This window comes from Lolium rigidum, chromosome 2, assembly GCF_022539505.1.
Source record: "Lolium rigidum isolate FL_2022 chromosome 2, APGP_CSIRO_Lrig_0.1, whole genome shotgun sequence".
NCBI lineage: Eukaryota > Viridiplantae > Streptophyta > Magnoliopsida > Poales > Poaceae > Lolium > Lolium rigidum.
In genome coordinates, this window is record NC_061509.1 from 280,831,555 (window position 1) to 280,846,209 (window position 14,655).

The window sequence follows — 14,655 nt, forward strand, 5'->3', positions numbered from 1 at the left end:
AAAAATAGAAGACTACTTCTATACAATGGTTCACATATCTGTTGATGGCGCTAGATTTTATGGAAATTCATGGTATATTCTACCTTGTCGATTTCGTTGGAAGCGGGCTAGATTTGAACTAGCGCCATCTTTCGCTTGTTCTGGATTTTTTGGAAAAAATATTTTTAGGTCAACAACATGTTGTTTTATTTCCACTCCGTTGATCCCTCCGGTGCGCCCCTCGATGTCCATTCTTGCGAAAGATCATTCAAGGCGAGTACCAATTTGAGCGCAGCTCACTCAAGAAAAATCAGAAAATAGAAAACCTTTGCGAGGCGTCATTTTATGTGACCTAGTTGTGAGGCAAAATTACAAACTTGGAATATAAAAATTTCACAAAATGAACTACCTCGCACGAGGTTCTACACCTTTTAGGGCAAATGAATTAGGTCATGACGTTAAACATGCATAGTTTACCGGAACTAGCCCATATTGCGCACATGTGTGAGCCATGGAACGAGAAGCAATGTTGTCTTTATGAGTTTTCCTTTCCTAACAAACGTAAACTCATCGTTTTATTTTCCCGTCACCGAAATGTTTTTTTTTTTTGAAATGGCTACAAGCAGCATAATGTGCAATTGTACGAAATCTTTGTCCAAAAATAGAATAACACTTCTATAGGACAGTTCACATACATGATGCGCGCTAGCTTTCTGGAAATTCATGGTATTTTACATAGTGTCCTTCGATTTGGCCGGAAGCTGGACAATTTGTACAGATCTAGTGACACCGTTTCGATGATCAGATTGGGACAGTACTCTGTCCATGATGATCTCGATCATGGCGAGATGGCCAGGAAGACGTTAGACGAGAAGATGGCTTATGAGGTGAAGAATTTCGCTTGATACCGCAGGGATTGGGAATCTGCATGAAGTCAAACATGTGGTTCCTTTGAACACATGACGGCATTGAGTTCCATGATATTTACATACTGCACACCTGGACTCAGCCCACCCAATAGAACAGCGTCCACTCCCGACACCTTGCAGATATTTTCGATCAAGCTCACAGTCACAGGAATAGATGGTGGCCTTGGATGGCCGTTGTCTGCAACTCTGCGTACGGTGTGGTTGCCGTCTGAGACGTCGGGGATCACAGCTGCCATTCTCTTCTACACTGTGATAGGGACCGTCTTGTGCTGTTGTATATACAGACGTGGTCAACTTTGAAATTGAACTAAAACTAAAGATACAGCAGTACGTCTCAAGATAAAGATTGATCACTGAAGGGGCACGATTGTCTCCAAGAGTCCAAGTATTTGGTCATGATGTATCTACTGTTTTGCTGCACCGAGTTATGTGTGCAGGTTGTTAGAAGAACAACCTAGGCCATCATCTTTGGTGTCCGGGTTGTCGAAGGTTCCAAATGGCCTTTTAAATATCCAAGGGCCAATGGTGGTTCCTGAAGACAACCGAGCCACTTTTTTTACTTCTCCCGCATCCAGGGAAATTGTCATGGTTGATTCAAAAGATGGAGCAATGCTGAAAGGCGGCGGTGGATACCTACATCTTCAAAGCAATGTTATTTCTGTAGAAGATCAAGGAAGGTTGGATGTTGACATACACTCCTACTCCAAATCTGGTGTTATTGCTGCATGAGGTCATCTCAGTTTCCGGTGGTGGTTGGCACTAGGATGTTCGGTTTAAGCTTGCCGCTCCTGATATCCATGTGGGTTATTGGAGTTTGTTATCAGTTAAGTTAGCTATATGAGTGTTGTATATTATGAACTATAAATTTCAGCTAAAACAAACTGTTTGGATTAGTCAGTACTAGTCTGGCCATGCATATATTATATATACACTTTTTAGCTTCATCTTATAATCCATAAACTTGTAGCATGAAATTTGAAAGAAATAAAGAAAAAAATATGGGTACGATTACATGCCTTTGGCAATAAATTTTAAGCTTGCACATGTTTGTCTACTTTGATGTGGTCGATCTGTGGGTGGAACCTAACAACCCGCGCTCTTGGGCGGAGGAACTAGGCCTTGGCGCAACATGCCTGAGTAGGATCCGTGGTCGCATCCCCCAAGTCCCAGTCACCATATGAGGGTGAAGATCGATGACCACACAACCCTTGCAGCTGGAATGGAGCGCTCATGTTTGGGCGCAGGAACACGGTCCTTGGGTTGGCGCCCATGAGGAGGCACAGCGGAACGGATGACTCCCACTTGCGCGGAGGAAATGGACACCAGGTTCTAACAGTTCCAACATTCAGAAATTGAATGAAATCTGTAGACCACCAGGAGCATGCCGGACGGACCGAGTTTGGGCACCGTGATACCTACCACCAGCAGGATGCATCATCTTTTCAGAGCACAGTGTACAACCACCAATATTTTTGGGATCGCCTACAAGAGTAAAATCAGTGATGTAAACATTAAAAAGACCCCCCAAAATGATGAAGATATATTTCTGTGAACCAAAAGTGAAACTTGTATTATTGAACACACCTTGGTCAAGCTTAACACACGAAACACAAAAATGACCACCCGTCCTGCTTTCTATTTCGGCAAAGAAATACTTGGGGACAAGATCGACACAATTGGTAGCTCCTTTACGCTTAGCAAGAAAATTTGCATGGAACCAGATACCATTGAAGACAAAGGCATTGCTGCTCACTGCTTTAACCAGCTCATATTGATCCCCCTAACAAATTCACAAACATAAGAGGGGCCAGTCCAAGGGTGCATATTAGAATCAATGAGTAGCTAGACACTTGGTAGTGCATTATGAACTATTAGAGTTAGTCTTTCGAATCAACAAACTGAGGAGGGCAGTAAAGGGTGAGTCTAGAGAGGGGGACAATGATGTTTTTGGTTCCTATAATCCTTATGTAGCATCATTGTTGAAACCCTCTGATGCCTCAGTTGATACCGATATCACTTGAATAACTGTTACTCAAGTGGTCAACGTCGGACCAAACCAGACTGTGACAGCATTATCAATGGCTAAAGATAGCTGCAGATCTTTTGGGCTAGATGCAGAGTGCCACTATCCTCGCTGTGGTTCCAGCTCCTGGACGCTATGTTTGCTCTGCCACTAAGTGGCACTATGCACTATTTACAAACTTATTAAGTGAACAAACCTGATTCATGCTGTTGTAGTATTCCAAACCCACGCGTGCGCACATTGGAGTTTGCCATGTTGGACCACGCTTACGTTCCTCCCTGAAAGAGCTAGCAGAAATGTTCAAAATCACACACATATGTCGCTTCTGTATTCACATAGAAAAGAAGCAGATATAGAAGGGAACAGAAGCAGTAGCTAGCTCGTTCACAAATAGAGACTCAAGTCAGGCACGTGGTTTTCTTAGGTCTGAGGATCAACCCCTCCAAGGATTCAGAAATCCTTGTTGGACTAATACTAAACAAACACTTAGAACCCAAAACACTAACCTAGTTATGTTATAGGCAAGATTACTGCAACACATAGATGGATAAAAGACAGCATCGATCGCGTTGTCAGCATGACAGTCAAATCAATCAGACAAAACTTCACAAAACGAAGACGGTTGCCAACGTTACAGGGCACCAGAAGAATTCGGTGAATGTGACGATTATTCAGTATCCAGCACATTAGGGAGAGATTAAGCAAGGAAGCGACTTCGCTGCCGGGGGTGGAGAGATGGAGAGATACCCTTTCTCGTCGGGCTCGGGTGTGAGCATGGGCTTCGGCTTGGGGTTGCTGGTATCCGGGACTAGGCGGTTGCGCAGTGCGTACGCGGTGCGAGGCAGAGTGACGCGACCACACCCGAAGAAGGGCTTCGGCGGAGGAGCCGGAGGAGGAGCCACGGTCACGTCCCCGGGGTCCCGATCGCCGGCAGGGGGCGAAGGTGGCGTCGCAACCCTCGCAGCGGAGACGGGGCCATCGCGCTTGGGCGGAGGAACCGGACCCTCGGCGCGGCGGCGCGCAGGAGGAACGGAGCACTTGCGCGGAGGAGCCGGACCCTCGGCGTGCCTGGCCCGGCGTGCCGGAGGCGCCGCCGCCTCGGGCTGGGACCGCTCGAGGCGCTTGGATCTCCGGGGTTCGCTGGTGGCGCGCTTGCCGTGGAGGCCAGTCATCTCGACGCCTTCCCGGTGATGGACGGTGATGCAACGACGGTGCGACCGTATAGAGAGAACTCAGCGCTAGAGTTTGGAACGGACTCGTTTGCTAATTACTCCCTCCGTTTTTTAATATAAGACGTTTTGGAATCCTAGTTCAAATTTCGTTACGCTACGGAAAATCCCGCATTTCCCGTTTTACCCCCGCGTCGGTGGACCCTCCACGCGTTGCTCGCTTCCCGTCTCCCTCCTCGCTCCTCTCGTCCCTGTGTCGCCAAGGTGACATTTTTCTTGCTGCTCGAGGGTGGAGGCGGAGCGCGTGACCGCCGTGCAAATCGTGTTGACCCGCGTCTGTCTCCTCTTGCCAGCCCCGCAGCTGGAGTCGAGGTGAGAGGCGGGGATAGATCCGGCGGGTGCCATAGCCAGCCGCGGGAGTAGCTCCGTCCCTGCGTGATGAAGGCGGTGGAGGCGGCGCTGTTGCAGCTGCAGCTCCTCGCTCTCGTCTCCGACGTCCGCCTCGCCCGCGTGAGTCTCCAAACCACTGTCCCCTGTAGAACCTTGCAGATCCCCAGTTTCTAACACACTCTTCATCTCCCTTCTCCCCCAGAACCAAGCCGGGAGAGATGGCGGCGGAGGGCGAGAGGTGGGTGACAGCGGAGAGGGAGGTTGCTAGAGCCTCCGCTCGCGGGATCCCCCTTCCGCCCACTGCCAGGTCAAGCTCCGCGAGGACCTCCCCAACCTCCTCCGATACCACGTCTCACGCGCCGGCCCGTCCGTCTCCTCAATTTCATTCTTCCGTCGCTTGGATGGTGACGGCGATTGGGCTATCTGACATTCTACACGGTGCGTTCTCTTCACAGAGAAACCTACATGCAGCTCTTCTTGGATTCCATGATTGCAGCAGTAGGGCCTCTGTTTCTGTTCCTTCTTTTGGTACCGTCAGTAATTGCAGGATGTCAGTTTATTTTGGCACCTTTTGGCCGTTCCGAAAATTGAAACCAATATTGAATTTGCTCCCTAGTGATTTTACTGAATATCACAGTAGAAACTAATGTGCTAGAGTGTGTTCAAGGTGGGAAACTCTGAATGCCGATTTTCCTCTTTGCCTTCTGGAAGCCAAGCTATAGTGAGTTGTGCAATTAACAGAGTTGAGATCAAAGAGAAGTTGATGATTTAGTAACCGATGCTCATCAGCATGTTCATAATCTCTCTTGGGAAAAGGAAATCACAAAGAGAAATTGCTTGTATTCATGGATGAGGAACATTCATCCAAATTAACTGCAGATATGATAAAACCGTGGTAGGACACAACTATGCTAGTTAGTGATGTGACTATGTGAGGTGTCAGTTATTGCAACATTACACATGAATGGTAGATGAAGAGGTAATAGACTAATGGATCGGAATTCAGACGTTGTAAAGACTATACCAAAGATCACGTCTCTGATTCTGAATGAGCATGCTCCCTAATGTTCGCAAACATGGTGTACAAGTTAGCGAGCATTACGTGTGGACATCCCGCAAAAATATTCTTTGTTGATATTTTGTTCCATTTTACTCCCACGAGTATTTGTAAGGTTAGGCGTTAAAGCTGATAGCAATGCTTGTTTAAGAAATTCGTAGGTGATACATGCATTTTGTCTGTTTCACGCATCACATACTACACAGTTAACTGTTTAATGTTGACTCCTAGTCATCCGGAGTACTGTATATTTTTTCAAGTGTGTTGCATCATTGATTAAACCGAATATTTGTTTTGATTCATTTCAGATGCATTCTTTCTTGAGCAGCCGGAGGAGTGGATGGGTCGGACAAGTTCTCGGAGCACTACAGGTCACCCTGTATTTCCTTCCCATTTTCAGTTAACCTGTCGGCCTTTCCTGTATTTCTAAGCCTATGCTCTTCACGTGAACTGCTGCTTGTTGCTACATCTCGGCCTATCTTCCTAGTATTTTGCTACTCACTGATAGATTAAGGTTTGAGGAATTATGCATATCCCCAACATAGCATCTATCTCAAATTGTGGGTCATCTATCCCTAGTTATGTGAAAGCCCCTGTCTTTGTTAATGCAATGCTACTTGCTTGACATGTGAATGCTGAGATCGATTAATCCTGTGATGTTGCAGATCATGGTGCCTAACAACCAGAAGCAGTTCATCAACATCCTAACCGGCCACATCAACAGTGGCGTGATCCCCATGAGCAGGTTCAGATGCAAGCATGGTTAATCAGCCCGGAAAGCAGGTATACTGACTTAAACTCCGATGCATCTCTGCATGAGTTATGTTCCTGATGAATTAAGGAATTGAGAGCTCACATCTGGAATAACTTTGCATGGTCCTGATGAACTGGTTGTGAGTACTTACGGAAATGTTAAGTACTCCTGATGCACCATCACCTGGTTTCTCTTCTTCCTCTTTTAATTAGTAATGATGTCCATGTGCTCCTTAAATTAGAGAGGCATTAGCCAACTAAAATAGTCCCCTGGGCCACATAACATGACAAGAAGAAGCTTGAATGGGTCTCCAAGTTACTTGATCTTGGAGTTCCAACTCTTACTAATGGATTGGATACTACTAGATCGTCATTTGCTTGTCTGAACTTCAGCCAGACTGTGAACAGTGTCTGAACCTCAGCCAGACTGTGAACAGTGTTTGCTGAGCTAATTCTTGTGGCGTTCATTGTACAGTTACTTCTATTTTGTAGTGTCCAGTAGTATAAACTTCAAATCGTCTGCTTGTGCTAGATAGTCATGAGCTTACTACTGATACTTGTCTTCACCATACAACTTTCCTGGACAGTGAAGGTTTTTGACCAAGTTCACATCCATTTAAAATATTCTCCATGAAAATATTGCAAGTTTAGAAACCACTGGAATCATATTCTTATACTCATGTAAATATTGGAAGTTATGCTGTCAATATTCTCATACTCCTGTAAACTGAATTAAGATTGGGGTGCTTTTATGTCATGTGTATGTGCAATTGAATTACTTGCAGCAACTTGCTTGCAGTGCTTGTACTGCTTGCTTGCAGCAACAATGAATTACTCCTGCTCATATCTGCTTGCTTGCAGTGCTTGCTTGTGACTAGGATTAACTTAGTAAACAACATTCAATCAATTTTTGAATATTTCTGTCAACATTCAGTCAATTTTTGGAGTATTCGTAATAATTAGTCTTCCCTCATTAGTCTTAATTGTTGAGTATGTTCTTTTAAACTCAATATGACCTCTCATTGTTGAGTACTTGAGTTGTTTAATTTCTCAGTTTGATTTTGTTGACTGGACCATGATAAATTACTTCACCTCTTATGCAGCTAAACTGAGTAGCTGACAGAGTGACCAAGTTAAACCTGGTGAATCCGAGCCTGGCAATTTCCTGGAAAGGCTTCACAAGGAAAAGGGGAACACGGTGGGCTCCCCAAGCTGGTGTGGTGTCACCTCCTTCGTGGTGCTCTGCTTGGCGTGTGTGGGGCCGGCATGGTGCTACTGCTTGGGGCCGTGGCCGGCCTCCGGAAGGTGCAGCTGCTGGCAACGCGTGAGAATTCTGCTGGGCACAGATGGATTCCGGCGGCGCACGCGGGTGGATTTGGATTCCAGCGGCGCACGCGGGTGGATTTGGATTCCGACGGCGCACATGGCTTGAGGCATGCGAGTCGGATGGATTTGATTCTGCTGGCTTGAGGCGCGCGCGCAGATGGATCCTGCAGGGGCCGGAGGTGCTGGCTGGGGCATTGGGTGCGGAGGCGGACGACGATGGGATCGAGATCGAGGAAGAAGACGATGGGATCGGGAACCATTAGACAGGGGTAGCGATGTCTTTTCACAGCTTTTTCACCTGGTCGGAACAATCCCAGAACGTCTTATATTTCTGCACGGAGGGAGTACATCCGACGCGAAGCGTGAAACGGCCCCCTTGGTGGGCCTGGCCCACGGAAACAGCGCTAGATTCTCATTTCCCTATTCTCTGTTTGTATGCATGAATTTTTTTAAACCACATATTAATTCTACTAAGTATTTTCAAACTAAAAAGTCATGTATTGCAAAAAAGAATGTTTTATTATGCTGAAGTAGATGTTCGTACATGCATGCATGACTAAATATAATACGAGTCTGTATAAATGTCCATACATGTCTACATAAATGTTCTTCATCTGAAACTTGTTTCCATATACAATAAAATATTCATAAAAAGAAAATATTCGTAGTATTTAAAATTATTCATATAAAATATTAATATTCTAAGAATATATAAGGAAATGTTCGTAGTACAAAAAAAAGGGAAAAAGAACAAGCGATAGGAAAATAAAAGTGGGAAAATGAGAGAAAATAGAAGGGAAGAAACCTTAGAAGACAAGGAAAAGGGGTAGAAAAAACGCAACTGAAACGAAGAATCGCAAAAAAGGGTAGGGTTAAGTGCCACTTGTTGTATGAGCTAAATAGACCAGCTTGTTTAGCTGCTAAGAGCATCTCTAACGGATATCTTAAAACCCCATACCAAAAACGTGTTTGAAGTACCGCAAAAACTTTTTTGTGGTTCCACGCGGGCTCAAGCGGAACAGATCCCCTAAACTCGAACCATAAATCTTTCACGTACTAGTTGGGGGATATGTTCTGCGTTGAGCCCACTGGGTACCACAAAATAGTTTTGACTTGTGAGCAATATACCAAGTTTGTGGATATCTTCAACACTAGAACTCAGCCAAGTTTGCAAACAACTCAACAATAGTTTCATACCCAATTAGGCACACACTTGAATCAAAGGGAAATTTTACCTCTACCTACATTTTCCAATGGGTACACTCTGATTTAATTTCTATGCTTGATTTTTTATAGTTGCATCCATTCCTTTCTATTTCCAATTTTTTAATTACTAACTTTTAAATTGTTTCAACAGAAGGACCCACTAAATGGAAATTGCTGCAGAGACTTGTTTCTAATGTTAAAACGTAGCAGTCAAAGAAAATGAATTAAGGACTTCATACAAATTAAACAATGTATGTCTCAACTCATGTTGGTTTCATCACATTCTAAAAACTTGGTCTATTTTTTTTGTTCCAACTATACTAGAAACTCGTTGTTAGTGTTTTTTGTTCCTACAATCTTGAACATCTACTCCTTAACTAATTTAGATAAATATTTTATTCATACTATAATGAAAACTCATCCCAAGCACAAAATCCCTTTATTTTCTATTGTCTAGTGTTTTCGGTCTTGAATCCCTAAATACTTGCTTTTGAAACATTGTCTATGGTCCTCTCGTTGATAGTGTTTATGTTTGAACTCTCTTTACAATATATTCCCAAACTCCATTAATTCTATGTTTTGAGTCATATTGTACTAAAACTTGTTCCCAAGTTCAATAAACACTTATTCTCTTCGTACTAGTTTTTTTATTATTTCTATGTTTTGAGTCATATTGTACTAAAACTTGTTCCCAAGTTCAGTAAACACTTATTCTCTTCGTACTAGTTTTTTATTATTATTGCTCGTTTTCCTTCATAAATATTCCTGGAATATTAATACACTAGTAAAGGTGCACGTGCCACGCACGTATTTGATATTTTATATTTAGATTTTTCTAAATCTAGCCATATATCCATATTTAAACAATTCTAAGACATCTTTTTATGGATGAAGGGAGTATCAGTTATCGATACAAAAAATAACCAAAACTTTGTTTAACCCAACATGCCCATGGGCCGATATTTCAAAGGAGATTCATTTTTTGCCAAAAGAAAACCTTCAAAATCATCAAATAATTCCCAAACATTTTTATGAAACACATATTTTCCAGTGTTTGTAGATGTTGCATGAATAAATGACAAAGTATTAGCATCACAAGCGAAGAATAATAGAAAAAGGATTACCAAAAGATGGGGCAGTGGGACTAATCACTGACCATAGCACCAGGTCTATGCGGTGCATTCCTAATAGCCCAATAGTAATTTTTTTTACTTCTATGCAACCAATGACCTTCAAGGATTAAGCTTCTATAAATAGTGCCAGCAGTTTTTTCTGCTACTTCTCCGTCTGGTGGAATTTCTGGCATTGTTGTTGTATTTGTACTTGCAGTTTTATCTTGTCGGCATTTCTCTAATTGGCTCTGTTCGATGAACCGGCATCCAGATGACCATCGTTTCTATGTAGAAAGTTACTTTCCTGGAGCGAGCCATAATAGTAGTTGAACCATTTTCGAGTCTATCATCGCCCAATTCTTTAGTGTCACTGTTTGACTACTTGTGTTTGCACCTTACTTGCATTGTCATGAACCTCATCTGGTCTATTTACTAATGTTAGCAAAGTTATCACCTTTACTTAATGTGCATTCTTTGCTTCGAAGCAAAATTTGATCACTTTCAGTACTATTGATCGTTTGAGACCCTTCACGAACCAAGTTATGACTAACTGCAGAAGTAGATTTAATGTCACAAGAGGCAGTCGAACCTAAAGAAAGTGTAGCTGCTGGCGGGAGCTTGTGCACGCGTTGAGGGACGTGCAGTGCAGCCTCCCGTGGAGGCTATGGCGGCGCTCTTGTGGGACGACAGCGGGCGGCGCCATGATTGCCGCGGCACGGGCATGGATGCAGGTTCCGGCGGGCATGTCCTGGTGTTCAGGGGACGTGCAGGGCGGGCCTCCATTGGATCTAGGCGGAGATCTTGTGGGATGGAAGCGAGGGGTTATCGGCGGTGTCGGGAAGCGCTGCAGCGGCAATCGATGACCGGGAGTGCATGCTGATACGGCAACCGGGGATCGCGAGTGCTGCGGCGGCGATCGGCGAGTAGGAGTGGTGCGGCGTCGTGCATGATCGGGAGTGTTGCGGCGGTGATCGGCGAGTGGAAGTTCGCCTGTGGACGGTTGTGTCGTCCAACTATTTTTTTTTATTGTGCGTGTTGGTGGCTTGATTAGAGCGTGCATGGGCGTTGTCTGGCTTTGATTGGAGTGTGGATGGGCGATGTCTGCTCCCGTCAAACACAGAAAGGATTTGAGGCATTTGATTTTTTGATTGTATGCCTCAGATGTCTTGGTTGGGATTATCTGGATATTTTTATATTAGTGGAGATGGAGATGATCACCACACGACTCCACCCCATTCCTGCACAATAGCCCCGATCTACCCTCCCCTTCCTCGAATACCCAGTCCGTTGCCAACCTTAGGGTCCGTGCAGCTCGGGGCCCGAGTCCCGTCGCGCTTTAGAAGGACGACAACATCTCAGTTTATTCAGTTTTGAAAAAAAATTAGTTTTTCTAAACACAATTTCAAAAGCTACTCCATCTGGTCCGATTTAATTAACGCTAGCTTAGTAACAAAATCCTTAATTGAGTAGTCTGGTAGCACGTCGATTAAATGAGAATGGAGGGACTAATTGGTCACTTGATAATAAATTATGTTTTTTTCTATACATCACACATTGCTTTTTTTTCAATAAGGACATAGCACTGCATGCACATGATCCTTTCGCATCCACTCGTTTCTAATCTCTAACCACACTCCTCTCTCTCTCTCTCTCTCTTCTTTGTTTGCTTTCTTTTCTTACTGCTATCAACAAATCGGCGTCAGCAGGCTTGGCTTAGAGAAAAAAGAGCAGAAAGAGCTTCACGCCTCCTGCAGCAGCATTCAAGTAAATGCAAATTGAGCTGGTTTGCCGAAAGATTGTCGACCTGTCGTCCTTGTGCTCTTGTCCGAAGCGTGCGCACCGGCCCGGCGGCCCAGCGGCCCAGCAGCGGGATGGAGATTGGAGAGGCGCAGGTCCATGGAGCTCACGATAAATCTAGAATGGAGTCACGATATCTCCACAAGGATCAGCTCAGTCTGGATTTGGCTCGTGTCGGTACGAAGCGAATCCGAGAAGTCTGAGTCGTTGGATAACCTGACTCTCCTCTTGATAAACGGTGCGGATTCATTCCATGCAACAAATCAACGGCTAATGTCTGATTCTACATCAGAGTGGGTGACCAATCCAAATTCAAAAACTGGTGTACTATAGTAGTAGAGATATTACATGATCATGTTCTCTTACTATGCCTTTTTCATGTTTCATATGGTTCCTTTGAAATAGAGACCATGTTCCTGTTTTTTCCATTGATTAACCTTGTTTTAAGTTTTTCCTCAATTTATTTGACCTCTCATGTAATGCATTTTTTCATCAAATACATTTTTATCAACTATAAAAAATAATTTAAGTTTATTTCTTCTAACAATTTTTCTATCTTTTGGAAGGTTCCACCATTAAAATTTTTTGAGGGAAGGCCATCATGGCTAGCTTTATTAATATCACATAACTGTTACATCATCTAAGAGATTCTGAAGCAGTGAAGCAAAATAATATGAGTTTCCACCATATTGATAACTCTAGCATAATTTTTAGAAGGAAACATACACCCGAGTGCATTCCAAATAAATAAGAGAATATTCACCTTTGTCTAGTGAGGATGAAAGTTACTTTTTATGCACGTTTTATATTTAATGATTTTGTAGTTATATTTAAAAAATGAGTCTTTTCGATGTAATGCGGCACAATGAATCATGTACTTCATTAAAATATCATCTTCTTGCACTTGTGACTTGAAAGTGCATGGATCAAAATGTTTTTGTGTGTTCTTACCACAATCAAAGAGAAAATAATGGGGAAAAAGAATAATGATGGATGTAAGATTAGACCGACTATAAGGAAATAAGAAGTAGCAAACTTGGTGACTGTTTCTCGTACGTTAGTCAAGAGTATTCCCATATCGGAAGTAGAGAGAAATGCTGACATGTTTAAATAGTGTGATGTGTCAAACCGGGTACGAGCAAGCTGAACGATTGTGAAAATCACTGACAAGGATACCTCACACAAAACCCAAACGAAGGAAACAATGAAATTAATGAAACATACAAACAAACGAAACACGAAAGAAAACGAAAACATCCTATAAGCGTCCATAAATGGTCCACCCATCATCCATCCTAACCAGGCAAAATGAGAGCACAAATTGTGCTTGCTTTTTTTATTCAAGGATTTCATTTGCGCGTGTCGGAGGCCTAGACCTACCTATGCATTGATGCATAAATGATATTCTTTGTTTTTGCACTTTGTCTTATTTGTATATGTATACCGGCATGGGCCCCTACTTTGGACGGGCCCTATCATCCATCTTGCCATGGGCCAGAGCTGACCTGCTTGGGAGATGGTGGAGAAGGATTTGGATAGGTTGGCCAAAGGTGACAAATTTTCTGTTCGCTTGCACTTCGAGATGAATTACACTACGTGTCATCGAGAGATGGCCACGAACACCACATGCATGCTTAAGTTGGAGATGGAAAAACCAAGTCGTCATGATGAAAGTACTGGTGGCCATCTATGGAAGGAACTTTGGGCAGTATAAAAAATTACTCTATAGATATGTTTATGTATGTCCTAGTATAACTGTATTATCGTTTATGTATGTCCTAGTATAATTGAGGCCTAGCCAATTGCACAGAAACCAAAATACCTGGCTTTGATCAACTAATTATTTACACATGCTTTTTGTACCTAACATTTTTATTTGCAGGGAATCTATTTTTCCACTTGGTATATCCTTTTCTATTGACATGTGATCATTACACTATTTACTTATATGTTTTATTATATGTTCAATATGAACCATGTTAGTGTGTTGCGAATTATTAAGATCCTTATCTTTTTTTTTCTTAATTTACTATGATGAATTTGTTATATGTTTTATGCCAAATATACTTTTAGTCATAAAAAATGTTTTGGTATAAAAGTCATCGAAATTCAAGAAAATAAAAGTGGAATGTCAGGGAAAGTACACTCCTCCATGAATTAGTCTTGTTTACTGCAACGTGTTTATATATAGTGCTATTCATAGTATACTTAGGGCCACTTCTTTTGGGCTTATGCTTATAGAGAAACCTGCTTATGGATTTCAGTGGGAAAAAGCTCCGGTGGAGAGAAGCTCATAGAAACTGTTTCTCCCCTTCTTTGGGGCTTATAGAATTTGTTGTGTTCAGTTGTGTAATATCTATAATGCCCTTGAATTTAATATGTGACCAATATTGAATGATACTCAATATTAGATCACTTCATGAATCTATACATTGTCAATAACCAAACACAAGTATGGACAATTCATCCGCAGATTCCAAACCATTGCTAAATCTGTACATTTCAGTGTTGGAATGATAACAAAAATTAGTGTTGAACATAGTCATCAAATTTTAATCAAAAAAAAATCGATCAGCAACATGGAGGCAGAGCTCGTGGCGAGCAGCAGCAGATGGAGGCAGAGTGGGGCATGTCAGTGCGAGACAGAGCAGGATGTTTCATCGGTGGTGATGCGGATGAAGAGCTCGCGCAAAGAGGATGCCGAAGAAGGACGTCCAGCGGAAGATCTCGACTTGGGGGAGAGTGCTCGGGCGGAGGAGAAGTGTAAGGGTATTTTACCCTTATCCATTATTTTGGTAACAATGACACCGTGCTAGTGTATTTGGACTAATACATGACTACTAGATGATTCCCAGGTATTAGCCAAAGAGGTATAAAGGTGTATCAATGGAACAAGAAGGCTAAAGGTGACCCC

General features: G+C 43.0%; 1 protein-coding gene and 1 long non-coding RNA gene across 2 annotated transcripts; one reads left to right on the top strand and one right to left on the bottom strand.

The window, feature by feature from the left end:
* Positions 1–2,168: 2,168 nt before the first annotated feature.
* Positions 2,169–3,724, bottom strand: LOC124688934. Its single transcript, XM_047222552.1, has 4 exons — positions 3,679–3,724; positions 3,128–3,209; positions 2,493–2,688; positions 2,169–2,390 (listed from the first exon to the last, which is right to left on the bottom strand). Exons 1-4 carry the CDS (start codon positions 3,705–3,707, stop codon positions 2,254–2,256), a joined length of 444 nt encoding a protein of 147 aa, XP_047078508.1. The 5' UTR covers positions 3,708–3,724; the 3' UTR covers positions 2,169–2,253.
* Positions 3,725–5,860: 2,136 nt separating this feature from the next.
* On the top strand, positions 5,861–7,512 carry LOC124688935. Its single transcript, XR_006998674.1, has 3 exons — positions 5,861–5,918; positions 6,213–6,330; positions 7,404–7,512. It is a non-coding gene; the product is annotated as an uncharacterized LOC124688935 (long non-coding RNA).
* The last annotated feature ends 7,143 nt before the right edge of the window (positions 7,513–14,655 follow it).

Bases quoted from the DNA above. Each gene is read 5' to 3' on its own strand.
- LOC124688934 (XM_047222552.1), bottom strand. From the start codon at position 3,707: ATGCTCACACCCGAGCCCGACGAGAAAGG. The intron at 2,689-3,127 runs GTTTGTTCACTT...TGAATTTGTTAG, and splicing joins ACTACAACAGCATGAATCAG to GGGGATCAATATGAGCTGGT. The intron at 2,391-2,492 runs GTGTGTTCAATA...TTACTCTTGTAG, and splicing joins GTGTGTTAAGCTTGACCAAG to GCGATCCCAAAAATATTGGT.